The sequence below is a fragment of the Sebastes fasciatus genome, chromosome 19 (assembly GCF_043250625.1).
Source record: "Sebastes fasciatus isolate fSebFas1 chromosome 19, fSebFas1.pri, whole genome shotgun sequence".
NCBI lineage: Eukaryota > Metazoa > Chordata > Actinopteri > Perciformes > Sebastidae > Sebastes > Sebastes fasciatus.
The window spans coordinates 3,314,161-3,341,869 of record NC_133813.1 but is presented as its reverse complement, the minus strand read 5'-3'; the positions used below and the strand labels follow the sequence as shown (position 1 = coordinate 3,341,869).

General features: G+C 36.5%; 3 protein-coding genes across 8 annotated transcripts in view; all 3 read left to right on the top strand.

Annotated features, from left to right (window-relative positions):
- The first annotated feature begins 560 nt into the window (after nt 1-560).
- On the top strand, nt 561-7,484 carry denr (density-regulated protein). 2 transcript variants are annotated; one of them, XM_074618079.1, is made up of 8 exons: nt 561-745; nt 2,780-2,895; nt 3,623-3,642; nt 3,801-3,885; nt 4,187-4,267; nt 5,356-5,472; nt 5,562-5,701; nt 7,166-7,484. In XM_074618079.1, exons 2-8 carry the CDS (start codon nt 2,790-2,792, stop codon nt 7,208-7,210), a joined length of 594 nt encoding a protein of 197 aa, XP_074474180.1. In that variant the 5' UTR covers nt 561-745; nt 2,780-2,789; the 3' UTR covers nt 7,211-7,484. The 2 variants fall into 2 exon arrangements, with proteins under 2 accessions (XP_074474180.1, XP_074474179.1); XM_074618078.1 differs by having other exon boundaries at nt 562-745; nt 3,801-3,886; nt 4,179-4,267.
- A 142-nt stretch (nt 7,485-7,626) lies between these two features.
- On the top strand, nt 7,627-10,473 carry LOC141757539 (hydroxycarboxylic acid receptor 3-like). Its single transcript, XM_074618077.1, has one exon. It carries the CDS (start codon nt 7,877-7,879, stop codon nt 8,870-8,872), a length of 996 nt encoding a protein of 331 aa, XP_074474178.1. The 5' UTR covers nt 7,627-7,876; the 3' UTR covers nt 8,873-10,473.
- Nucleotides 10,474-10,685: 212 nt separating this feature from the next.
- The window catches only part of clip1b (CAP-GLY domain containing linker protein 1b), a 38,524-nt gene continuing 21,500 nt past the window's right edge, over nt 10,686-27,709 (top strand). For 3 of the 5 annotated variants that reach the window (XM_074618813.1, XM_074618814.1, XM_074618812.1), the window contains exons 1-10: nt 10,686-10,834; nt 19,777-19,977; nt 20,054-20,470; nt 20,560-20,690; nt 21,286-21,410; nt 21,531-21,732; nt 21,848-22,045; nt 22,634-22,737; nt 23,497-23,557; nt 24,835-24,939. In XM_074618813.1, coding sequence (XP_074474914.1) covers nt 19,866-19,977; nt 20,054-20,470; nt 20,560-20,690; nt 21,286-21,410; nt 21,531-21,732; nt 21,848-22,045; nt 22,634-22,737; nt 23,497-23,557; nt 24,835-24,939 — 1,455 coding nt within the window. In that variant the 5' untranslated portion in view covers nt 10,686-10,834; nt 19,777-19,865. The remainder of the gene's footprint in view (nt 10,835-19,776; nt 19,978-20,053; nt 20,471-20,559; nt 20,691-21,285; nt 21,411-21,530; nt 21,733-21,847; nt 22,046-22,633; nt 22,738-23,496; nt 23,558-24,834; nt 24,940-27,709) is intronic. The other 2 variants (XM_074618816.1, XM_074618815.1) reach the window with 1 other exon arrangement.

Below are 27,709 nucleotides of genomic sequence, written 5' to 3'. Positions count from 1 at the left end.
TGCCAACCGCCGTTAAACACCGAAGAAGAAGAAGAAGAAGAAGAAGAAGAAGAAGAAGAAGAAGAAGAAGAAGAAGAAAATTACTTAAGTGCAACAGTAATAATGGAGAGAATTGAAATATTATTATTATTATTATTATTATTTTAGTTATTATAATTATTATTATTAATAATATATAATAATATTTTTTAATTTTATTTTTAATTTTTAATTTTGTTTTCTGCCAATCTGCTGCTCCACACTCCAGTAGGTGGCGGTAATGCACCAATAAGCTGGTTTGCTAACCGCCAATAAACACCAAAGAAGAAGAAAAGAAAAAATTACTTAAGGGCAACAGGAATAATGGAGAGAATTTAATTATTAGTATTGTTATTATTATTATTTTATTTTAGTTATTATTATCTAGTTATTATTATTTTTTGAAAATGTTTTATTTCATTTCATTTCATTTCATTTATTTTTTGTTTTTTTATTTTATTTTATTTTATTAAGAAGTAGTGCGCTGTTCGTCCTCCGGCCTCCAGGTGTCGCTGCTCCACGTCATCACCGCTTCATCATCCTCCACTCCTCCAACAACCCCAGAACAAGAAGCAGCGCTACAAGGCGTGCTGCTCAAAGTGCTCAACAACTAAACCTTTAACCTTTATATCCAGTAAGAATGATCTTCTAATAGTCAAACCAACGTTATCAATAATGCGAGCGGATTCACCGACCAGACAACAACATTAAGAGTATATTTCACCAGGTACGCAAACTCTAACATCTTCTTCTGGGCTTTTTTCAGGTTTATTTCAAGCTAAGCTAATGCTAAGCTAACATGCTAAGCTAACATGCTAATGCTAAGCTAATGCTAAGCTGAGGTGTCAACGGCTAAACCTGATGAATGAAACCTCTAACTCAATTAAGGGACATTATTTAACATCTTTTACAGTTTGTCTGCATTGTGATAGTGATATTTAAATCCGTTATATTATATTATAACAAGTATTCTGTGTTTTAATAAAAACAGCCGCATGTGTCAGCAAGCTAAAGCTAGCCTGTGTTATTCTGCTGATGCTATCAAAGCTAAGCTATTTATTGCTGCTGCTGCTGTTGTGCGTTAAATTAGACTCTCCACTCCACTGTGGGAGCAAACTGTGATCTATTTCAGTGCACACTAGTCTGTGTCATGCTGTTAGCTTCATGGAGCTAACTTATCTGTGTTGGCATGATGAGGCTAGCATGATGAAACATTGGCAGGAGCCTTGTTCATTCAGTCATGCACACAGAGGAGAGTCTGATCATGACACATCTGAAGATAAGGAGGCTTAAATGTGGAGTGGACACTTCTATTATTTACAGATGGGTGACAAATTAAAGGAAAAAACAACATTAAGTGTCTTAGTATGGAGTCAGTCTTTGCAGAGTCTGTGTAACTGTATTGAAGGGCCATTCATCCATAAGATAATTCCTTATTTATATGTTTATTTATTTATCTGTGTTGTCAGGCTAGCATGATGAAACATTGGCAGGAGCTTTGTTCAGTCATGCCCACAGTGGAGCCCGATAATGACATCTGAATATAAGGAGGTCTAAATGTGGAGTGGAAACCTTTTTTTCCCTGAGGTTATATTTCTATTATCTACAGATGGCTGCCAAATTAAAGGAAAAAACAATATTAAGTGTCTCAGTATGGAGTTTCAAGTTTATTTGTCATATGCATTTAAAATGACAGTGTACAGTTAAATGCAATGAAATGCATTTTATCCTGGCTCTCTCTCTCAGCCCTTAAAATCTATAAATAGTACAGTTGATAAATACTGCAATAAATAAGACAATAGTCAGTCAGTCTTTGCAAAGTCTGTGGAACTCTATTGAAGGGCCATTCATCCACAAGATAATTCCTTATTTATGTTTATTTAATCAGTTAACCTCTTAAGCCCTTTAGGGTGCTGGAAGGTGTGGTTCTCCTAAACAGACATACCCAAAATAAATCAAGAATAGCTGCACAACTACCAGGTCTATATGCATGATCTTGGTCTCTATGGATAGGTAAGACCTCAGATAATCCATCCCCAGTGTGAGTAACATTGTGACTGTTACTATGCCTGAGTAAATTGTGATGAACCAAAGGAAAAATGTACATTTTTATCCTCGCCTTTTTATCTTCACCTAAAATGTTTTCTAGATTAAATAACACAAAGCACATAGATTCTACAAAGGTTTTAAGAGTGTAGGACCAGACGGACTCTCCATTTGGCCACTTGGATACCCAAAGTGTGCCAAATTGGTTTTCTACCTCTTGAAAGGGAATCTGGCTCTAAAATTCTACTGATATCCACTACAGGAGGCTATGTGCACACAGTGGAGCCTTTAGCCATGACATTTACCCTGTGCATCATCACAATCTACCATTGTGCACAGTATAAACATAACAATGTAAATAAGATAACAAAAAATAATCTAAAGTCAAGACTAAATCATTTGGTTTTATTGCGGTGGTGGTGGAGAGCATTGTTTTACATAAAATCTTCATGGTTGTTAAACTCGGTTGAGATATGGTGACTGTAAAGGCCGTAGCATTTTATTCACATTATTTTCATACTTGTCAAACCATCCAGTGAGCCTCGGTGCACATCGGAAGCATCTGCAGCTGTCAATATGTCAATTGGTCTCCCATTACATTCATGAAGTGAAACCTGCAGCCTCTCTTCTATTCAGGTTTTTCCTTTAATGTCTCCCCCGTCTGTATATGTACTCTGTGTATTTACATTTTGTCCATTTGTGTCTTTTTATCCAGATAATTTGTGATGGCTACTACTGAGATGGAATCTGGTCCTTTGGAGAGCAAACCAGAAATTCGTCACATAGTTGGCTCTGACTCCAATTATCCACTGAAAGTACTTTACTGTGGAGGTACAGTATATAACTACTCAGTCTGACATCCTGACTATAGGGAATGGGAATGTGACATCACAGACAGCAAGCTGAAACGATTAATCGATTCGTCGATCAGTAGACTATTTTGATAATTGATTAATCATTTTCAGACATTTTTCAAGCAGAAATAGTGAAAAAATTCAAATATTCTCTGTTTCCAGCCTCTCAAATGAGAGGATTTCCTGCTTTTCTTTGTCATATATCATTGTAAACTAAATATCTTTGGGGTATTTGGACTTTTGTTCGAACAAAACAAGACATTTGAAGACATCACGTTCGGCTCTGTGAAGTTGTGAAGGCCGTTTTTTTTTTTACAAATCTTTGACCTTTCATATATCGCCATATTAATTGATAATGAAAATGATTGACAGTTGCAGCTCTATCCTATATTATATTTCTATTTTGTTCCAGACAACACTAAGTATCATTACTTAATCACATTATATATTATTCTGGTGTACGTCGTTTACATAGTAGACTTGCTGACTCGCTGCTATTAACCGTCACTTTACCTCGTAACTCTGTATTTAATTTCTCTTGTATAGTTTCTATTTTTACTTTTTATTCTAGTTGTGTATACCTGTTATAATTTGTTTTACTTCTCTATTCATCTGTACTTATTTCGGATCAATAAAGGGTTATCTTATATTATCTTGTTTGTGCCTTTTCAAAATGTGACGGTGTGATTTTTGTTTCTTTGCAGTGTGCTCTCTGCCTACAGAGGTAAGTTTAATTATCAAACAAAAAGAACATTTCTGTTGTCTGACCCAGTTCACTGAAGCACTCACTCATATATACCGTTTGAGATATCAGAATCAGCTTTATTGGCCACTTATGTGAACAACAAAGGTATAACTGAATCTCTACTGTTGTGTCTGCAGTACTGTGAGTACATGCCTGAGCCGGCCAAATGTAGGCAATGGCTTGAGAAGAACTTTCCAGATGTGTTTGCCAGGATGACTGTAGGTGAGTAACATCTCAGATTTCAGAAAAATATATTTTTCTTCAATTTTACCAACGTCTGCATGCTGCTGTATGTGTACTGTTCAGTCTTTTGAATTCACTATAATGTATCCAGAGTGAGAAATGACTTCACGGTGAGATCAAATCCTTTCAGGTCTAAAGGTCTGTAGTGATGTCAGACTGGTCAGCAGCTAGGCTAGCCTGTAACTAAAAAGAGATGGCAGTGATCCAAAAGATAAGAAGCTTTGTTGCCAGATAGGTTTTAATATTTTCCTCTTGTCTTTCTGAACTACTGGCCCGGCAGGGAACGCACCCAATCAGGACCTCGGCTCCGGAGAAGCTCCTGCTGGAGGCGAGGAGGAGGAGAAGAAGAAACAGAAGAGAGGTATGTTGTCAAATGTTAATCCAGAATCAACTTTATTAGGCTTATTATAGGATATTATGGTGTTAGTTATACGTTGAAATGTTATTTACTGGTGTTAAAGCAGAATAGTTTCCATTCGTAACTTGCCTTGTTTAAGTTGTAATCCCTAAAATATCACTCCCGGTAGATTTGGTGACATCTGTATTCAACATTGCCTGGGATTTTCTTGTGCATGTGAAGGCAATTTGAATATTATAGTGTCCAAAACAGGGTTCGATTTAATGAACTTTACTGCTGTCTGTATTTGAAGATGGAGTTGTTTTGGTTAATTGTGTTGGTGAAACTCCTTTTCTAGTTGTTGTGTGATTATTAGGGCTGTCTGTCAATCGATTAATCACATGATTGTTCATAGCTAATCGCAATTAATTGCACATTTTTATCTGTTCAAAATGTACCTTAAAGGGAGATTTTGTCAATTAATTAATACTTCAATATGTTTGCTTTATGCAAATGTATGTACTGTATATATTTATCAGAAATCAATTAACAACACAAAACAATGACAAATCATAACATGTCAAACTGCAGCCCAGCAGGCAACAACAGCTGTCAGTGTGTCAGTGTGCTGACTTGACTATGACTTGCCCCAAACTGCATGTGATTATCATAAAGTGGGCATGTCTGTAAAGGGGAGACTCGTGGGTACCCATAGAACCCATTTACATTCACTGATCTGGAGGTCAGAGGTCAAGGGACCCCTTTGAAAATGGACATGACAGTTTTTCCTCGCCAAAATGTAGTGTAACTTAGGAGCTCCTTTTACTTTTTTTTACGCTTTAACAACAAGCTAGTATGACGTGGTTGGTACCAATGGATTCTTTAGGTTTTTCTAGTTTTATATGATGACCAGTATCTTCACTCTAGCTTTAAAACTGAGCCCGCTGAGCCCTCTGAAAGATTGATTGTGTGAATGCGTTAAAGAAATTAGTAGCGTTAAAATGAATTTGTGTTGACAGCCCTAAAGATTATAGTAACATCACAAGTGTTTAGCGGATTAACGCTTTGAAGTTTGATAGACTTAAAGCTGTTTTTTTGTTGTTTTATTTAAGGTGGAAGAGGCCAGATCAAACAGAAAAAGAAGACGGTTCCTCAGAAAGTCACGATAGCAAAAATCCCAAGAGCCAAGAAAAAATATGTCACAAGGGTGTGTGGCCTGGCAACATTTGGTAAGAGTTATTTATTATTTTCAACATTGCTCAGTTCTCTTTCTCTTAATGCTTTATTCTTAACATGACTTCTGTTTTGACTCTTGCAGACATTGAACTTAAAGAGGCTCAGCGATTCTTTGCCCAGAAATTCTCTTGTGGTGCCTCCGTTACAGCAGAGGATGAAATAATCATTCAGGGAGATTTTACAGATGACATCATCGACGTCATTCAAGAGAAGTGGCCTGAGGTGAGCTGTTTGTACATTAATGTGTGTGTCTTTAGCGATTTCTCTTTTATTCGTTTATGTACTCGTTTCTCTTTTGCCCTCAACTTCAGGCAAAGCTGGCTTTGAATTAGTCATTTTTGCACTGAGTTTGAACCACTCTGCATCTACGCAGGGATGTTAAAATATGTAAGATAGTTGGCAGGAGGAGAGGAGGCTTTTTGACTGGAGAAGAAAGTGTCTTAAATCTGTCTTTAGAAAAAGAGGATCTCAGGACAGTTGAAAGTGAGAAGGCTTGTTAAAAATATCCTTCAGCTGTCCACTGAAAGAAGTTGAGTGAGATAAATACGGGTAGAGCATCAATATATTGTCTGTCTAAATGACGTTGTATTTTATGACAGCTAAATCAGTTTGCAGCTCGAATATAGAGGAGGAGTCCTTAACTTATAAGAGACCCAAACAATAGTTGAATAACAAGTCTGGACTTTAATGTCAACAAATTCCACGAAAAGACAGAAAAACCATCAGACTGTCTGTGGCTCTCAGCCCACAAGCCCATTGGTTCCTACTGGAGACGTAAATCTTTAAAAATGGATCACAAATATAAAGTTTGATTTTTAAAAGTGTTTCAGTAATTTGCTAAAACTGCTGCTCACTGTACTTTTTATCAAACTTTGCTCAAACTGGAGGAAATAGTGACTTTGTTGGGGACTACTTTCAGTGGTGAATTAATCCACATTTGGTGTATTTGGTAGAGGTACAACGATTAATCGGTTTAAGTATTTTTTTAAAGAAAGAAATTGTCTGATTGCAGCTTCTTAAATGTGAATATTTTCTGGTTTCTTTACTCCTCTATGACAGTAAACTGAATATCTTTGAGTTGTGGACAAAACAAGTCATTTGAGGACGTCATCTCGGGCTTTAGGAAGCACTGATCCACATTTTATAGACCAAACAACTAATCGATTAATCAAGAAAATAATCTACAGATTAATCGACAATGAAAATAATCGTTAGTTGCAGCCTTAGTGAGTGGGATTGAGTCAAAATAAACTACAACGGTGAGGCTCATTGATGTGTTTTTAATAGTTTTTGGACACCAATGGAGCTCTTTGGCACAGAGGAAGAAGAGATATCAGGCTTTGGATACCTAGTAGATACAGTCATTGTTGGTTTTGGTCTTTTTTGTGGGATTTATAGGCCTTTTCCACTGCAGCCATTGCAACATGTCATTGCAGAGTAAACACAGGTGTAATTAATAACATTCATTATGGTCCTGTTCCATTCAGGTGGTCCAGGGCTCTGGTATTGTACACGCTGGCTTTAATGGCTGTGATGCACTAAATAGATCAACTACACCTGTGTTTTTCCTTGCTATGACATGTCAAAATAACTTCTTTGAAAAATGCCCATTGACGATTGAAAAATATAGAATATCACCAGATTTATTGTGAAAAAAATGTCCCTCTCTGTGTCTCTGTGTTGCAGGTGGATGATGAAAGCATCGATGATCTGGGTGAAGTGAAGAAGTGAAGACCAAATATGCACTTTTACTGAAATGGATGTGACCTGTAACAACAACAACCTGGCCAAATGTACACATTAAGTCATTTTATACCTATTTTATTTACTGTTCATAAAAAGCTGTGGACTTGGCCACTCACTTGGCATTTTTTATTTTATTTTTTAGTTATTAATAGCTGCTTTCTCTCGTTTGCCAAAGGTGTGGTATGACGTGAATCCCTCCCAAATGTTCTTCACTCAAGCAAAACTGTAGGCTAATAAATTTCAGTCTCCTTCGCCTGTACGCTCTTTTCTTTTCTTAAACGTGTCTATTTTTCAGAAAACATTAAAAAGCATTGTAAGGATGAAGTCACCTGCTTTATCGGAGTCACTTAAATGGCCGCAGGTTACTTGTTTTTCAGGCATCCCACTCCGTCCCCCATGAGCCTCTTCTGCATAATAGTTTTATAATGAAGCCACATTTCCCCAGACGGAGAACATTTACAGTTGTTTCCACGCTCCTCTGGGGTCAGCACCACTTCCCCAAAGATACCGCTCGGATGTTTGCTCCACTCGTAAATTTGCATGTTTGTCTGAGAGTCGTTTGCATGAAGCGCAAACATGAAGTCACCTGGTGCGGCAATATCTGTGTTGACTCTGTGAAGAGCAGCAGGTCGCCGTTGTGCTTCACTGAAGATGAATCTCACTCCGTCAGCCGAGTGCTGCGCCTTCGACTCTCCCACCCTGGACCAGTTTTTGCCTCCGATACTGATCTTGGAGTTCATGTTCGGACTGATGGGGAACTTTGTCGCCCTGTGGATGTTCATCTTTCACATGGACACATGGAAGCCCAACTCCGTGTACCTGACTCACCTGGCCGTCGCCGACTCCATCGTGCTGTTCTGCCTCCCGTTCAGGGCCGACTACTACAGGCGTGGAAAGAACTGGCTGTATGGCGACGCCATGTGTCGCATCCTGCTCTTTCTGCTGGCAGCCAACCGCGCTGCGGGCATCTTCTTCCTCACGGCCGTGGCTGTCGACCGCTACTTCAAGATCGTCCACCCGATGAACCGGATCAACCGGATGGGTCTGGGCTACGCTCTCTGGGTCTCCCTCGGCCTCTGGGGTCTGATTTTTCTCGCCACCGGTTATCTTCTTGCCAATGAGCACTTCTTCTACAACAGCAACCGCACGCAGTGTGAGAGTTTCAACATCTGCATGGGCTTCAGTCCCCTCTCCACCTGGCACAACACTTTCTACGTCACCCAGTTTTTCCTGCCGTCCGCCATCGTCGCTTTCTGCACCGTCAGAATTACGTGGCAGCTGAGAGTCAGGACTATGGACAAGCAGGGGAAAATCAAACGGGCCGTTCAGTTCGTCCTGGCTGTGGCTTTGATTTTTATCATCTGCTTCTTTCCCAGCACTATATCACGCATAGCCGTCTGGATCCTCAAGGCATGGTACGATGAATGCAAATACTTCCAAGAGGCCAACCTGGCGTTCTACACGTCGGTGTGTTTCACCTACTTCAACAGCGTCCTCAACCCCGTCGTGTATTATTTCTCGAGCCCTTCCTTCAGCGGCGCCTTCAACAAGCTCCTGAATAAACTGCTGAGAAGGAACGACGACGACAAAAATCAGACGGATTCAACTGAGAACGACATTTCCACCATTGAGGATAGACAGATTTAAAGCCAGGTGCTGTTGCAGCGATATGTTAAAAGACTAGATTATATCAATAATAAAATGTAGAAAAGAGGTTTTGCCATCTAAAATAATAATTAGCAGCTTATTGCTGTGTATATGTATAACAAAAGTGAGTGTTTAGAGTAATTATGAGCCGTTAACTATGGGGAAAAAAAGTCTTCAGTTGCAACGTGACCTAATCAAATATCACTGCAAATGCTTCTAAAAGCAACTATCTATCAAATATATGATGTAATGTGTGTATAGCCGCTTTTTCTTGTTAAAGTAGTTCAAGTAATGCTTTCAATTGTTAATCACATCCACTGTGAACAGCAAACACAGATTTTCTTCCACCCATTAAAACAATATTCACAGCATAAATCAGTTGAACAGCCCGAGGGGAAGTGACTTCAGTGTTGTCGTTAAACTGTCAATTAACACACAAACGATACCGGAGTCCATGAGTGAAGCGATCATGCAGGTAATTCCAACAAATAATGTAAAAGCAGTGCATTTGTTTTCAGTTTTCTGTCTTTTTTTGTGCATATATGTTCTCACATTTCAGTCTTTGTATCCTGTCACATCTTGTTTTCAATAAATAAAATAAACATTAGAATAACCAACATAAATCACATGTTACTGTTTGTGCCATTTTTGAAAAATATTTTTTAATTATTGAACACACATAGAACATACAAGATCTCGCAGTGAATACATACGTATAGTAATATATAAATGCTATAAAATAAGAATAAAAGAGGAGCATGTCAAAATAAGGGGCATAGTGATGAAAAAAATTATAAGCCAAAAGAGGGTTACTATTTCTCCACTTGCTACAATGGATATAATTACCCATTTGAATTAAATTGTAAAAATATGAAAAATGTGATAATATTTATTTATATATAAATAAATGTTATCAGCTATGTATGTATATATATATATGTAAATATATATGTATGTATATGTATATATATATTTATATTTATATTTATATACCTCCTGTAAGTCATAATGAGAAACTTTCTCAAAATAATGACATAATATCTCGAAATAAGGACTAAATATCTAAAAGATAATGACTTAATATCTCATAATAAGGACATATCTCAAAATAATGGCTTACTTATTTTGAAATAATGAATTAATATCTCATGACTTAGTATCTCGAAATAATGACTTAATATTTCAAAAATAATGACAAGGTATCCTAAAATAATGAGAAACTTTTTGAAAATAATGACTTAATATTACAAAATAATGACTTAATATAACAAAATAATGACTTAGTGTCTCAAAAGAATGAGAAGTCATTATTTTGCAATTCTAAGTACTTATTTTGTGATATAAATTCATTATTTCAGATTTTATATATAGCACTTTTAAAGATCTGATTGCTTTTATACTGCTTTACTCTGTTAATATCCTGTCATCCACTTTTTATTGTGCTGCACCATCGCACTTTGTTCACTGTGTTATGATCTATGTTTGTGACTGTTTTTGTATGTCTGTGTTTGCATCTTGGTCTGTGAGCAACGATGTTTCGTTTTAACCGTGTACTTTGTATGTGGGAAAAATTACAATAAAGTTGAACTTGTAACTTGTAACTTGTTATTTTGAGAAAGTTTGTCATTATAATAACTTAAAGGATATTTTTTCATTCATCACAAGGTTAAGTATTCATTTACATTTTTTATTTAATTTTTTTCCTTTATTGGCACAAATGGGCTTCCATAAAAAATAGCCAATTTGTACTGTGCCATTTGGTGTCTCTGATCTCCGAGCTAACGGTTTGGTCCGTGAAGGCAGCATTGGTTCCCAGGATGACGTCATGGGGCTGGGCTGTTAGAGAAGAATAAGAGCTGGAGAACAACATCATGAAACATCATGTAACTAACTAACGGTTTAAAGATCCTCTCATCCACCAGACATCCTCTACTGAGACTCTATTCACCTGCAGAGAACAAGGTAACTCCTCACACACAGATCTGCTGTTATTCAGCTCTAGCATCGCCTCTGTGGGCGTTTAGTGTTCCTGTTGGAATGCTAACTGAAGCTAGCCAGCTAGCTTCAGTTAGCATTCCAACAGAGACCAAAACCTGTAAACATTACACACTAAAATAAAGATATAAAGGAGGAAGATTAAACTCTGTGAGCTAGTTTCTCAAAGTAATGACTCAGTATCTTGAAATAGTGACATTATATCTCAAAATAATGAGACATTCTGTCCAAATAATGACTTAGTTTCTTGAAATAATGACATCATATCTCAAAGTAATAAGAAACTTTGTCAGAATAATGACTTAATGTCTCAAAATAATGACTTAATGTCTCAAAATAATGACATAGTATCTTGAAATAGTGACATAAAATAAAAAAAAGACTTAATATCTCAGAATAATGACTTAGTATGTTGAAATAGTGACATCATATCTCAAAATAATGAGAAACTTTGTCAGAATAATGACTTAGTATCTCAAAATAATGACTTAATATCTCAGAATAATGACTTAGAATCTAAAAAGAATGACTTAATATCTTGAAATAGTGACATCATATCTCAAAGTAAAGAGGAACTGTCAGAATAATGACTTATTATCTCATAGTAATGACCTAGTATCTCAAAATAATGACTTGGTTTCTCTTAATAATGACTTAATATCTCAAAATAATGACTTATTATTTTGAAATAGTGACATAATATCTCAAAATAATGAGAAACTTTGTCAGAATAATGACTTAGTAACTCAAAATAATGACTTAATGTCTCAAAATAATGACATAGTATCTTGAAATAGTGACATAAAATAAAAAAAAGACTTAATATCTCAGAATAATGACTTAGTATGTTGAAATAGTGACATCATATCTCAAAATAATGAGAAACTTTGTCAGAATAATGACTTAGTATCTCAAAATAATGACTTAATATCTCAGAATAATGACTTAGAATCTAAAAAGAATGACTTAATATCTTGAAATAGTGACATCATATCTCAAAGTAAAGAGGAACTGTCAGAATAATGACTTATTATCTCATAATAATGACCTAGTATCTCAAAATAATGACTTAGTTTCTCTTAATAATGACTTAATATCTCAAAATAATGACTTATTATTTTGAAATAGTGACATAATATCTCAAAATAATGAGAAACTTTGTCAGAATAATGACTTAGTAACTCAAAATAATGACTTAGTATCTAAAAATAATGACTTAGTAGATCAGAATAATGACTTAGTATCTCAAAATAATGACTTATTATCTTGAAATAGTGACATCATATCTCAAAATAATGAGAAACTTTGTCAGAATAATGACTTGGTAACTAAAAATAATGACTTAGTATCTCAGAATAATGACTTAGTATCTTGAAATAGTGACATCATATGCGATAATATTATAGGATGTTTAGAAAAAGTGTTCACACCTAAAGTTAACTGAGAAAAGTAGAATGAGCCTCAAACACAACACGGGTCAGCCTCATCATCTGCTGTAATAATGATATAATATGTATATTTAATGGTTCATATATATGTGATAAGATAAAGATAAAGAGACAGAGATGCTCCCAGGTGACAGGATCTGACAGCTCTAGGTGTGCTGGTTGTTTTGGTCTGGCAGCAGCGGGTTGGGCGGAGGAGGAGCAGCGTTGAGGTGATGTTACAGGAGACATGGCTTCTCATGTTACCTGCTCCTCATTTACATCATGGGATCAGCCTGAAACACACGCTTTTACTTTGCAGTGAGACAAATTAAATTAATCAAAAACGTTTTTATTGGATGGTTATCCAATGGTTATCTCAAAACATATGAGAACCTTTGTCAAAATAATGATTTAGTATCTCAAAATAATGACTTAGTATCTTGAAATAGTGACATCATATCTCAAAATAATGACATACTTTATCAAAATAATGACTTAGTAACTAAAAACAATGACTTAGTATCTAAAAATAATGACTTTATATCTCAAAATAATGAGATATCTCAAAGTAATGAAAATTTGTCAAAAATAATGACTTAGTATCTCATAATAATGACTTAGTTTCTCAAAATAATGACTTAGTATCTCATAATAATGACTTAGTTTCTCAAAATAATGACTTAGTATCTCATAATAATGACTTAGTTTCTCAAAATAATGACTTAGTATCTTGAAATAGTGACATCATATCTCAAAATAATGACATACTTTGTCAGAATAATGACATATCTCATAATAATGATTTAATTTCTTGAAATAATGACTTAGTATCTCAAAATAATGACTTAATATCTCAAAATAATGACTAAGTATCTCATTATAATGACTTAATTTCTCGAAATAATGAGAAACTTTGTCAAAATAATTACTTATCTCGAAACACTGACTTAGTTTTTCAAAATAATGAGTTAATATTTCAAAATGATGACATAGGAGACTTTCCTCAACATATAAAGGAGCACTTCATCCTTCTGTTTATCACATGGCAATGATGCATGGTTTCAACTGGACAGGATGTGGATGACAAATTATCAGATAAGATATTATAAACTTGACTCTCCCCGAGGGTAAATAGTGCTGCAGTCAGCTGTACAGACAGTACAGTAGTACATCAAAAACAGAAAAAATAGATATGCAAAAATATTGCACATGCCCTGAGAGATAAAAGATATAAATACATGCGGCATCATAAATTCAGGAGTGAATCATAAACCTGTAACACATAAAACTAAGTTCAACAGTGCATCCTTCCTATGAACTACAAAAGCAAGGATTAACCTTGTTGAGTAGTGTTGTCGACCTTGGGAGGAGAGAAAGCTTGAAGAGGTTATTTTTACATTTAATGAAGGCAGTAGTTTCTATACAGAATACAGCGTTTGTAATCTGTAAAGTAACTAAAGCTGTCAGACAAATGTAGTGGAGTAAAACGTACAATATAAGTCTCTGAGATGTAGTGGAGTAGAAGTATAAAGTAGCATAAGATGGAAATACTTGGAATTTGAATTCCTGTTTAATTTAAGTTTTGACCAATTTGTGGCTTCATTAAAAAGGTTCACACTTGAATTGTAATTCATGTTAATTTTGAAGATTTTTTTACCAAGTTGCTGGTGTATGATTAATTATTTTAATAATGAATAATAATAATTAAAAAAAATAAAATTAAAAATATACATATTTGTTTATTTATTTTTAATTTTATATATATATATATATATATATTTATATATTTATTTATTATCAATTATATATATACATACATACATACATACATATATATATATATTATTTTATTTTATATATATATATATGTATTTATTTGTTAGGAAATTATTATATTATCATTATATTATATTTTATTTATTATTATATATATTTAAATTATTATAAATTATTTTAACTTATATTGCAATTGTGATATGATTTGCGATATTAGAGGGAATGATCCTTTTTGCTTTATTATTCTCATTTGCATTGAAAAACATATGAAAATAATTAGGGTGTGATTTTTGTGGGGATCTGTACCAAACAAAGATGTTTTCTTAAGTCAGTAGAATATGATGTGTGGGCCGGCACGTTCCTGCAGCACCACAATATTTAATTTTAAATGGTATTTTGACACAATTTTCACCTTTGAGAAACACTGTGATTTCCTGGCAGTAGGCCATATTGTGATTTGGATAAAATTTTGATTAGTTGTGCAGACAGGAGCTGGAAATGTCATTTGTCCGTCCTCAATTTGTATAACCTGAATCAGTTATATTTCCCTTTTATTGATGATTTAATTTCCTACAGAAATAACATATTTTTTTTGTGACATACAAATCAATAAAGGAGATATGTCATTTCCAGAGTTGCAAATTATGGATAAATGGATTAAAACTTTTTTTTTTATCAAGCAGCAGACCCATTTTTAAAAAAAACAGGTTTTTGTAAATATTTCCAGGTATTTATTTTTCATAAAAACAGATGGGTTAGCCCTGTGACTCAAATGTAGAGGCACAAACTGGAGCTGTATTGTTCCTCTGTTAGTGATAATTTGGTTAAACACAAATTGATTTAGGAACATGTACAACCACAGGAAACAGGACAGGTAAATAAACCACAAACCAAAGGAGACACAATTTACATGCAGCTTCCCCTCTGTTGGTAATGATTCAAGTACGCCTTTTCAAAGAGTACCTGTGGTAATGTAGGAGTGTAAACAAAGTTTACTACGACTGCATGTCATTTAGGAATGAAGACTAATAGTAACAATAATAATAAACTTTATTTGTATAGCACCTTTCATACAGGGAAATGCAGCGCAAAGTGCTGAACAATAAAGACATTACATGCACTGAGTGCTTCACATGAAAATGAACATAAAACCGTATAAAAACATTAAGATGGAAAATAAAACCAGAAAAAACACACATTATAAAAGATAAAATAAGTGACCCAAACAATCCGCTAAACAGCAAACTGTGGGTTCCTCACTCTACAACTACTACTACTACTATTACTACTACTAACTACTACTAACTACTACTAACTATTACTACTAGTACTACTAACTACTACTACTACTACTACTACTACTACTACTACTACTAACTACTAACTACTACTACTAACTACTAACTACTACTACTACTACTACTAACTATTACTACTAGTACTACTAACTACTACTACTAACTACTACTACTACTACTAACTACTAACTACTACTACTACTAACTACTACTACTACTAACTACTACGACGACTACTACTAACTACTACTAACTACTACTACTAACAACTACTAACTACTAACTACTACTACTACTACTACTAACTACTAACTACTACTACTAACTACTAACTACTACTACTAACTACTACTAACTACTACTAACTACTACTACTACTACTACTACTAACTACTACGACGACTACTACTAACTACTACTAACTACTAACTACTACTATTAACTACTACTAACTACTAACTACTACTAACTACTAACTACTACTAACTACTAACTACTACTACTAACTACTTCTAACTACTACTACTACTACTACTAACTACTACTACTACTAACTACTACTACTAACTACTTATAACTACTACTACTACTACTAACTACTACTAACTACTTCTAACTACTACTAACTACTAACTACTACTAACTACTTCTAACTACTACTAACTACTACTACTACTACTACTACCTGTCTGCTGCAGGCTAGAGGCTCCAGGCTACGTTAGCAGCTATTTGCACAACTGAGCTGTCGGTGGTCGAGTTGCATTGTGGGTAATGTAGGCGCCAGGGTTTGATGAGGAATAAAAAATAAAATATGTCTGGTTGTGCTGCATCAATTTGATTGTTTTTTACTGTTGGATGCTAAATCGGTGGAGTCAAAAATACGATATTTGCCTCTGACATGTAAGTAGCATCGAATAGAAATACATAACTCAAGTAAAGTACCTCAAACATGTACTTAAGTACAGTATTTGAGTAAATGTACTTAGTTTTACTCCACCGCTGAACTAGTTTTTGTTCTGTTTTATCAAGCAAAGTCAGGAGCTGTAAACGGCATTTGTCCGTGCTCTATTTGTATAACGTGAACCAACATTTTCATGTCAGTTATACAGTTATATTTCCCTTTTATTGATGATTTCTTCATACAAAACATTACATTTTCTTGTGACATACAAAACAATAAAGGCGATATGACATTTCCGGAGTTGCATATTATGGATAAATGGATTAAAACATTTCTTTTTATAAAGCAGTGGACCCAATTTAAAAAAAAAAAATCTAAATATTTCCAGGTATTTATTTTCCATAAAAACAGATGTGTTAGCTCTGTGCCTTGAATGTAGAGGCACAAGCTGGAGCTGTATTGTTCCTCTGTCAGTGATAATTTGGTTAAACACAAATTGATTTAGGAACATGTACAAACACAGGAAACAGGAGAGGTAAATAAACCACAAACCAACGGAGACACAATTTACATGCAGCTTCCCCCAGTTGGCTATGATTCAGGTACGCATTTTCAAAGAGTACTTGTGATACTGTAGGTGTGTAAACAAAGTTTACTATGCTGTTTCTGAAAGGAAAGAAAAAAGTTTTATAGAGCTTTTTGTGGTTTGAGGCACGTCATTTGGGAATGAAGACTCATATGAACAATAATAATAAAATGCAGCTCAAAGTGCTTAACAATAAAGACATGAGTGCTTCACATGAAAATGAACATAAAACCATATTAAAAACATTAAGATGGAAAATAAAACCAGAAAAAAACACACATTAATGACTTAGTCCGTTCCTGGGAACATCTTTGCGAGTTTGCTTTTTGAGAAGTGGAGTCTGTGAATTATCTTAAATTGTAATAATCCATGTCTTACTCAGATAGATGTTGAATGGATCCATTCAGTTGCAAACCGCCAAACTTTATCTGAAATATCAGCTCCTAAGTCTTTACCCCCTTGTTCCCTGAGACGGTTCAGTGAAGGCGATGCCACCCTTTGAAGTTCACTGTACAATCTAGACATCAGACCACATTCAAGAGGATCCAAATCTAAAAATTCCTCAATCCAAACATCTATCGGGCGAGATGACAAGACTATGCACTTGCAAATACCTGAAAAACTGAGGTTTAGGTATGTCTTATTCTCTAACAATGTGCTCAAAAGACATAAAGTTATTATTTTGGAAAAGATCCCTTATACGCCGTAGCCCCTTCCTGAACCTGCTGCATCAATTTCATCATTTTTTAAAACCGTTCTTGGATGCTAAATCGGTAGCAGTACTCTTTAAGTGTAGAGCGTGATATGTTGAAACGCAGCCTTTACTGTGTGAAACATAACATCCCTCTTGACCTGGTTGCACTCAGAGTGAATCATCAGCTTTATGAGTAAAATGGCGGCGTGGTCAGGCTGCTGCCCGACACCTACACGCAGGACAAGACCTGCGGAGAGAGAGAGAGGTTTTACTTTAGTGTCTGGGCTGGAAAATCAGCAGCACTTTATTTGATAAGTGCCATAAATGCAAAAGGCATTTGTCTTTATGGCATTTAGAGTAGAGACGTTACAGAGTGAAACCGTACACATGACACAAGGTCAGCTGGGCATCACATTTATTACATGGGTGATAATAAATAGCTTGGTAATAAACAGCAGGAGGTGTCTAGAGAGTGTCATTTATATAGCAGGGGTTGGGTGGAGCACAGAGCTTAGAAAAAGTATTCCCTTCCCTTTTACTGAATCAAAGTAGATTTTTATCAGTCGACAGAAAAATAATCTATTTTGATAATTCATCACACATCTTTTTATGTATTTTTTTTCAAGCAAAATTGCCTTAAATTATAAGGCAATTATAATCACATATATATATATCACATGGTACAATAAACATAGTAAGATAAAAGAAAAAACAAGAACTATAAAAGTCAAGAATCTAAAATAGAAATTTTTACAATTAAAAAAAACGTGCAGCTATTTTTCACTATTTTCTGACATTTTATGGCCAAAAAATGAATTAGGTAATTAATTAATCAGAAAAAATAACCAGCAGGTTAATTGATAATGAAAATAATCTATTTTGATAATTGATTATACATCCTTTTATATATATATTTTAATATAAATTATAAGGCAATTATAATCACATACAAGATTTTGGTACAATAAACATAGTAAGATAAAAGATAAAACAAGTATTATAAAAGTCAAGAATCTAAAATACACATTTTTACAATTAAAAAAGTCTATAGGTTTCTTTTAGCAATTGCTATTTTTCACTATTTTCTGACATTTTATGGTCCAAACAATTAATTAGGTAATTAAATAATCAGAAAAATAACCAGCAGGTTAATTGATAATGAAAATAATCAATTTTATTAATTTATTATACAATTTTTAATTACATTTTTTTCAAGCAAAAGTGCCTTAAATTCACTGGTTTTAGGTTTTCACATACAAGGAATTTGCCTTGGTATTTTGGTACAATACACATAGTAAGAAAAAAGAAAAAAACAAGCACTATAAAAGTCAAGAATCAAAAATATGAAATAGAATTTTTTACAATTTAAAAAAATAAATATATATATATATATATATACATATATATATATATAGAGAGAGAGAGAGAGATTTTGCTATTTTTCACTATTTTCTGATATTTTATGGTCCAAACAATTAATTAGGTAATTAATAAATCAGAAAATAACCAGCAGGTTAATTGATAATGAAAAAAAATCCATTTTATTAATAGATTATACATTTTTTAATGTATTCTTTTTTTTCAAGCAGAAGTGCCTTAAATTCACTGATAACTGGTTTATTGCCGAGTAGGTTTTCTCATACAAGGAATTTGCCTTTATATTCAGGTACATGAAGTACAACAAACATAGTAAGAGAAAAGAAAAAACAAGCATTATAAAAGTCAAGAATCAAAAATATAAAACTGAATATTTTACAATTAAAAAAATATATAGATTTTTTTTTAAATATATGTTTTTAAAATGATCTAATTTTTTTCTCTTTTCTGACATTTTATGGTTCAAACAGTAAATTAATTAATCAGGAAAATAACCAGTAGGTTAATCAATAATGAAAATAATCGTCAGTTGCTGCCCTGATGAAGATCAACTTGCAGACACTCTCACGTTCAGAGTCGGCTACTAGACAGCGACCTTTCTAATGTTTTTTATTTATTTAAGTTTCTACTTAAAACTTCATTACCAAGCCTGAATAAGGTATATATGATAAATAAATAAAGCTGAGTAAATATCGACTTTAATGATGTTCAAGTCTCTGCAAGTGGTCAGCAGCAATACATGACTTATAGTTAACAGAATAAAACATGTTTTTAGCAGCTCATATTACTGTTATTTGTGTACTATTCCACCAAATTGTTGATGTTTTGTATTTTGGATCTTGTTTTCCAGTTCCTTCCCATCACATTGGGACTTTATATGGGGTGGTGGGGAAGGCCTAGTCCCCCACCTTGATCAGGTCCCCGCCAAACCGGGCAGCCATGGACAAACAAGGAGCCATGAGTACGCCAGGCAAGGTCAGCGGGCTCAAACCCCCCAGCAAAATAGTCCGTCCATCTGGGGTGCCATCATCAAAGACGTCTCCATCCTCTGGTAAGAGTCATTAACTACATATATAAATATATATTGGAGGAAGTATTAAGTTAATAAAGCTTAATTGTGATCGCAGGTGCTCCGAAGCCAGTCCCTCCAGAGAAGTCCCCCGGCAGCGTGACCTCCCCGACCCAGGATGGAAGCGCGGACTTCCAGGTCGGAGAGAAGGTCTGGGTCAACGGCAACAAGCCCGGCTTCGTGCAGTTCATCGGGGGCACGCAGTTTGCTCCCGGGCAGTGGGCGGGGATTGTGCTGGATGAGCCCATCGGGAAGAACGACGGGTCGGTGGCGGGGGTCCGGTACTTCCAGTGTGAGGATGGGAAGGGGATTTTCACGAGGCCTTCAAAGCTGTCCAAGACTGCACTGCCTGAGAAGGAGGCCAACGGGGGGCAGACCAGTCCAGCACCAGCAGCAGCACCAGCAGCAGCACCAGCAGCAGCACCAGCAGCCTCTGCAACAAGCGAGCCTGCACCTGCTGGAACTCCCACACCTGGTAACATGATGCAGCTCATTTCTCAGTGAAAACATGGATACCTTCTGTGTGTTATTCAGTGAAGGAAAGACGTTTTTCTTTGTTCTTAGCTCAAGGCACCGGCATAAGGACAAGCGCTGCACTCAACCGAATGCTCACATCCAGCGAGTCGGTGTCTAACGTCTCCGACACCGAATCCATGAAGAAGAGGAGGGAGCTGAGGCTGGCAGACCGTGTGCTGGTAAGAAACAAGTTCACACTACTTTCAAAGTCGCTGTACTGTTCACACAACACAACGTGCTGTCTTCGGGAGTCTTTAAGTCGTCGTGGTCTTTCATGGCGACAGGAGGTCACACACTATAAGATCTTTCACCAGGATGAATTCCCGATGAGGTCTCCAAACCCCATTTTTTTTTCACGAAAACACACGTGAGAAGTAGTGTTGGGCGGTATACCGGTTTCATCGCTGTGTCACGTTCGGCTACGACGTGGATTTTGCAACACCGTCATTACCGTGATAAACACACACACACACAAGGGAGATACAACACCCGATAAACTACGTCACACCCACACAGGATGTCTACGGTTACGTACAGGCTACCGCCGTTCGTCGCAGAGCCCTTTTACTTTTCATTTCAGTGCCCATGTTAACAGGTTAGAGCAATGCGGCTGCAGCTGCATGTACACATGTGTAGCATCCACACTGTCAGCCGTCAACAGAACGTTTCCATCGTCTATTTTGGCTGAGAACTGCGCGGTCCTTTACTTGCAAATAGAGAAATCCAGAGCACAGTAAATCAAAGTTATTTAGATTATTTTTGTTTTGTGTGCAGGTCGGTGGTAACAAGGCAGGAGTAGTGCGGTTTCTGGGAGAGACAGACTTTGCCAAGGGGGAGTGGTGTGGAGTGGAACTAGATGAACCGCTTGGCAAGAATGATGGAGCCGTAGCAGGGACCAGGTAACAAAGGACACATGTGTAATATCTGTTTTAACACAATCATACAGTAACCTGTGAAGAAAATGTTCCTAAAGCAGCTGTCAGTGCTGAGGGTTCAGTTGGTGCCTGTTTTCTTCTCAGATACTTCCAGTGCATGCCCAGGTACGGCCTGTTTGCTCCGGCCCACAAGGTGACGCGTATCGGCTTCCCGTGCACAACGCCGACAAAGGCGAAGAGCTCACGGAGGAAGTCCACCCTCAAGAGGAGCCCAAGTGCTTCCTCCATCAGCTCGCTCAGCTCCGCCACCTCCTCCATCAGCGGCAAACCCAGCCGAGCAGGACTGGTGAGACTATCCAACGCTACGGGGTCATACAACACATCCCCAAAACCTTACTGAGAGTCAAAGCTGAAGTGAAGATTTGGATTTTCTATCAAACATGAGTTTTAAATCTTTCCAGCTGACGGAGACATCTGCTCGGTACGCTCGTAAGATCTCCGGCACCACGGCGCTGCAGGAGGCTCTGAAGGAGAAGCAGCAGCACATCGAACAGCTGCTAATGGAGCGAGACCTGGAGAGAGGCGAGGTGGCGAAGGCTGTGAGCCATGCAGGAGAGGTGCAGCAGGAGATGGTTCTGCTGAGGAAAGGACGGGATCAGGTCAGATATGTGAACACAGAACACGGGCAAATGATAATATAAGGGCTGTCAAAGTTAACACGGATAGTAACGCGTTAAAGCAAATTCATTTTAACGCCACTAATTTCTTTAACGCATTAATGCAACTTGCGATTTTTAGGCTGTAGTGGGGTCATTTATAGCTAGAGTGAAGATACTGGTATCATGTGAAACTAGGAAACCTAATGAATCCATTAATACCAACCATGTCATACTAGCTTGTCATGAAGGAGGTTAAATAACGCTCCAAACTTACGCTAAATTTTGGCGAGGAAAAACTGCCATAGCCATTTTCAAAGGGGTCCCTTGACCTCTGACCTCCAGATCAGTGAATGTAAATGGGTTCTATGGGTACCCATGAGTCTCCCCTTTACAGACATGCCCACTTTATGATCATCACATGCAGTTTGGGGCAAGTCATAGTCAAGTCAGCACACTGACACACTGACAGCTGTTGTTCTCTGGTCTAAATGTCTGTGATTGGAGCTTAATGTGCAGTCATTGCCACCTAATTTTTGGTGTGCGTTCACCAAGTCAACTCGAAGAGTTCTTCATTCTGTGTGTTTATAGTACTCAGTGGAGATGGAGGCAAAGTTGGATCAGCTGCGTTCGCTGGTGGAGGCGGCAGATCGAGACAAAGTGGAGCTGCTCAACCAGCTGGAGGAGGAGAAGAGGTGAGTCCAAGGCTATAGCCACATTAATACGTTTATGCCGATCGTCCACACGACTCCAGCCTCTACAACAACGACGTTTGAAAACACTGCTGACCCCGTTTTAGTTTTAAAACTCCGGGTTTGCGTTTTAGTCTGGACGGACCGAAACGAAGACCTTTTAAACATGATGACGCAGACCCCAACGGTCACTTCTTGATTGGGTTTTACCAGTCACAACGTGTCCTTCCCTGAGTCGTCATGCCCCCTATAACATGAATCTTTTCCGAAAGAAAACAAACAACATCTGTTGTGTTTTGTGCCGCGTTGAACGCCTCATTCTCGTGTGTTACTTTCAGTAACAGCTCCACCTCGTCGTCGGTCCAAGTAAAGCAATTTCTGGTCTTACTTTTCGCCATTGCTGTCTTCTTCCTTCGTAGTATTTTCTGCAACTGAACAACCAACCGCGCTGTTTCTTGTTGATGACATGACTGTTCGTGTGATACGCCTTCTCAGGCGTGGTAGTGTGGACGGAGATTAATTCTGAAACGGCCCTAAAACGCTCGTCTGGACGGACATCGTTTTCGTTTTGAAACGCCGTTTTGAAATGAAAGGTATTAGTGTGGATGTAGTCTGACTCTACCTGTAGCCTGCACATGATTCTGCTTACGGACGCCATTAAAGTCAGGGCGGTGGACAACAGGTCTGACATTGTTTTTCTGTATCACTGACTGTCTAATATGTACATTTTGAGGACATTTTGTGATTGTCCCCGTTTGACAGAAAAGTGGAAGATCTGCAGTTCAGTGTGGAAGAGGCCTGCATCACCAGAGGAGACCTGGAGGTAACGTTTGCTTATATAATCTGGTTCTCAATTAAACATATTCTCTCACTCACTCCGGCTATAAAGCTCCCTCTCGTCAGGCTGAATTCATTTATGAAATTCACGTGTGAATTATTGACAAACTAGATGGATAGTTGAATAACTTATTTTACATTAAGGGATAGTTCAGGTGTTTATAAGTGGGGTTGTATGAGGTACTTCTCCATAGTCAGTGTATTACCTACAGTAGATGGAGTTTGGAGAAACCAAAGTACCAGTACCAGCACGGGAGCAATAGACACCTAAAGAAATCAGTTTAAGTGTACGCTATATTTATATTTTCACAGCTTTACCTCGCCATCAGACAGCCCTTTCTGACGGGGAACTGAAGCCGTTATCTACGCTCTCTTCAAAGCCACCAGACTCCTTTTACAAAAACAGTAATTTTACCTCTCAGAACACTGGAGTTCCTGGTCTACCGCTGAATCGATCGGTTAGTTTGTTTGTGTTAGCGGGAAAAAAAGTGTCTGATACAGCCCAAAATTTACCCAGAAAATGTATCCCGTGCTGGTACACTGAGAAACACCCAAACTATCCCTTTAAGCCCTCCTGTTAACGAGCGTTCTAATGAACACCTGAGCTCTTTTGTTTTTACTTGCTCTGTTCATATTTTGTTTAGTGACTTTAAAGTGCTACTCTGCCGCTTTGCATTTTCATCTAAAAAGTTAAGAACTGATGATTCAATCAATCATTCTGTCTCAGGTTTTTTCCTTTTTCCTGCACTCTTTGAATCATTCATCTGCTTTCTTGTTCAGATTCTTCCTGCTCCTTTCATTTATTCATTCATGCTTAATTCACTCACCCCTCTTCCTCTCAGATTCTTCCACTTACACGACCATCCTCTCGTCACATGCCTGTTCTTGAAAGCTGTTTTTTGTCTTGCCTCGCCTTCAGTCTTCTTACATGCTTCCATCTTCCTCTTCTTGTCTGCATCTTCTTCACTCTTCAGAGGAAATTAGTGCCTGAATTAGTCTCCTTCAAAGTACTGGAATACAAGCAAACAAGTGTTAAAGAGAAGATGGATAGTCAGAATGAGATGATTGAGATCATTAACTCCTGATATTCCCTCAGAGCAGAATAACAATCTTTTCCTTTGTTCACAAATGCTGGAGACCGTCAGAGCTTTCTTACTTACTGGCCCTTCTCTTTAATCTTCTGTTTCGTGGCACACAAAGCTGGCATGTCAGTGTTGCATTGGTGTTTGTTCTCCTTCTCTTCCTGCTCTCTCTTACTAACAGACGCAGACCAGACTGGAGCATGCCCACATAAAGGAGCTTGAGCAGAGCCTGCTCTTTGAAAAGACCAAAGCTGAAAAACTCCAGAGGGATTTAGAGGACACTAGGGTAATGCTGGATGTCCCAGTCCCACAGCAGGACTGAGTGATGTGCTTTTTCAACCCCCAGTGGGTTTAATAACGATGACACAGCATATATTGAGGGAACCACTGCGTGCAAACATTATGCAAATTGTCAGATTTATCACAGGTTGTCCACGATTAGCCCGTATATGGGGACATTAACATCTCATCGGCCTTGAGCTTTTCTAATATCCAGGTCTATCTCTCTGAAAATGATGCATGTGTGCATGCATTGTTTTTAAAAGATAGTCTGGAAATGCCTGTGCTTTTGACGATGCCGGCCATCATTTTTCTTCTGCAGCAAATCCCATGAAAAGACCAAAAACCAACAATGTGTTAGTCTGTCTTTTTAATACTTTTCCTGTCTGCCAAACACTAAAGACGTAAAACTTTAAAAAACAGCTCACAAATATATGGTTTCAGGTTTAAAAAAATCTCCTAAAACAGCTGCTCACTTTAGTTTTTAATTAAACAAACAGGAGGAAATAGTGCATTTTGATGGGGACTATTTTCAGCGGCAGATTAATCCACATGTGGTGCTCCAGTGAGTATTAGTGACAGCGGGACGGTGTATGAGGGATTGAGTCTAAATAAACTACAGTGTGTATGTTCATGAATCATGGTGATGAAGGATGAATGTCACCCACGGCAACAGTGTGAGCCACACGCTGATTTAGCATCTGTTCACCAAACTCCATGAGCAAATCTTGCATTTTAAAGCTGGTATGCTCGCCAGAAAAGTAGCGTTCATGGAAGAACATAAACTTAAATGTTACTGCATATAATACAATCTTCTCACTAATTCGGGATAGAAATTATCCTCAGTGACGCTGTATTTTTATTAAAGATCGTCCCTCTTTCGTGGTCAGTGCGGGAGTAACGAGGCTACTAATTATGACTCTGCATTGATTACAGGTAATTTACATTATTGTCAACAAATCATGGCTCATTTATGTGTTTTTAATGGAACTTAAAAGAAGTGGATTTTGTCATCGTGATGTCCCCCATCGGTTTGTGGGCCGTCGTCATCTGGATTTTTTTTAGAAGTGACATGAGGAAGTGGAACTAAGTACAACTGAACGCTGAATAAGACATTTTTAGTCAACCAAAAAGGTTATAATTAACTTAGATGAAGTGAAAACACACTGTGAAAGGGTTAAAGTTGTAAGATGAAAACACGTACAACTCCTAGACTGAACAACGCCGTGGTAGCGACCTGTCAATCACAAGGTAGCCCCGCCCTAAAGCATCCCCTGCTTTATGGTCTATCTGACTCTAAATGGGACCATCATGTACTAAATGAACATCATGCTGTATTGAAGAAGACTTGAAACTAGCAATTGAGACCATAAACTCATGTTTACAATGTTTACTGAGGTAATAAATCAAGAGAGAAGTCGGCTCATTTTCTCATAGACTTCTATACAATCAGACTTCTTTTTGCAACCAGAGGAGTCGCCCCCTGCTGGCTGTTAGAGAGAATGCAGGTTTAAGACACTTCAGCATTGGCTTCACTTCTCAGAACCGGAAGTTGTTGCCTGTATGGCACAGAGGAAGAAGAAGATATATCAGGCTTTGATACGCAGATAATACATTCATTGTTGGTTTTGGTCTTTTCATGGGACTTATTGACAATAAGAAAAATGTAGAACACTGCTTCCTTTATCCTTTAACCAGAAGCTTTGACTCGTCTTTCTCCTGGAATAAGACGATGAATCCCGACTTGCACCAGATTCTCTGTCGGTGGTTGAAACATTGTTCTGGTCCTCCTGTGGAGAGGATTCTCTTGAGGGAGTTTTATTTTAGCCTGTTTAGATATTAGAAGGACGATATGAGGTTTACAGGCTCAGGGTTTTTCTTGCGTGTGTTTCAGATCCAAAAAAACAATTAGTAATGTTCAGGTTTCTGTCCAGATGCAGTGTTGTCCTTTAGTTTGTTTTTTATTTTATTATACTGAAATGTTCAGGAGTCATACTTAAATAGCTTTATTCTAATATAGAGTAAAAATGTTGTTTTTATTGTTTTTACTTTTTTTTGTGATCACATTTTATTGGTTTTAAAAATATGCTTTGGAATTTATTAACAAAAACGAAAGAAAAATTTACTACAACAACCTAAAACATAAGAAATAAAATAATATGTACATATAATAGCAGATAGTAACTTTATTTTGAAAAACAAAGGAGAAATAAAATTAATAATAATAATAATAATAATAATAATAATAATGATGATAATAATAAACAGAAAAAAAACCATTTAAATTATAAAATTAAATTAAAATCAATTTTTAAATTTTAAATAAACAAATAAAATAATAATAACAATAATAATAACATAGAAAAATAAATTACAATTATAAAATCGAAATCATAATAAATTAAATTTGAAATAAATAAAAATAATAATAATAATTTTTCACTTTTCCATTTTTTTTATCATGCTTTTTATTATTGTGACAACAACAACCTAATCCATAAACAAATAAAATAATATGCACATTTAATAATCTCTCTAGTTTTCAATCACAGTTGAATTCATGGCTGAAACAAAAAACAATCATGTGACCATTAACCAAAAATGTCCTTAACATTAAGATGCAATGTTTTTAAATGGAAAGTGCTTCTAGTTTAGTCAATGACTGTCCATTGTCCCTGTTAAATAAACAAATATATATATAGAATAAAATAGAAAATAAAAATTAATTAATTATTAAATTGATGAAAAAATAATAAAAGTAAAATTAATTTAAATAG

Bases quoted from the DNA above. Each gene is read 5' to 3' on its own strand.
- denr (XM_074618078.1), top strand. From the start codon at position 2,790: ATGGCTACTACTGAGATGGAATCTGGTCCTTTGGAGAGCAAACCAGAA. The intron at 3,643-3,800 runs GTAAGTTTAATT...TTGTGTCTGCAG, and splicing joins TGTGCTCTCTGCCTACAGAG to TACTGTGAGTACATGCCTGA. The intron at 4,268-5,355 runs GTATGTTGTCAA...GTTTTATTTAAG, and splicing joins GAAGAAGAAACAGAAGAGAG to GTGGAAGAGGCCAGATCAAA.
- LOC141757539 (XM_074618077.1), top strand. From the start codon at position 7,877: ATGAATCTCACTCCGTCAGCCGAGTGCTGCGCCTTCGACTCTCCCACC.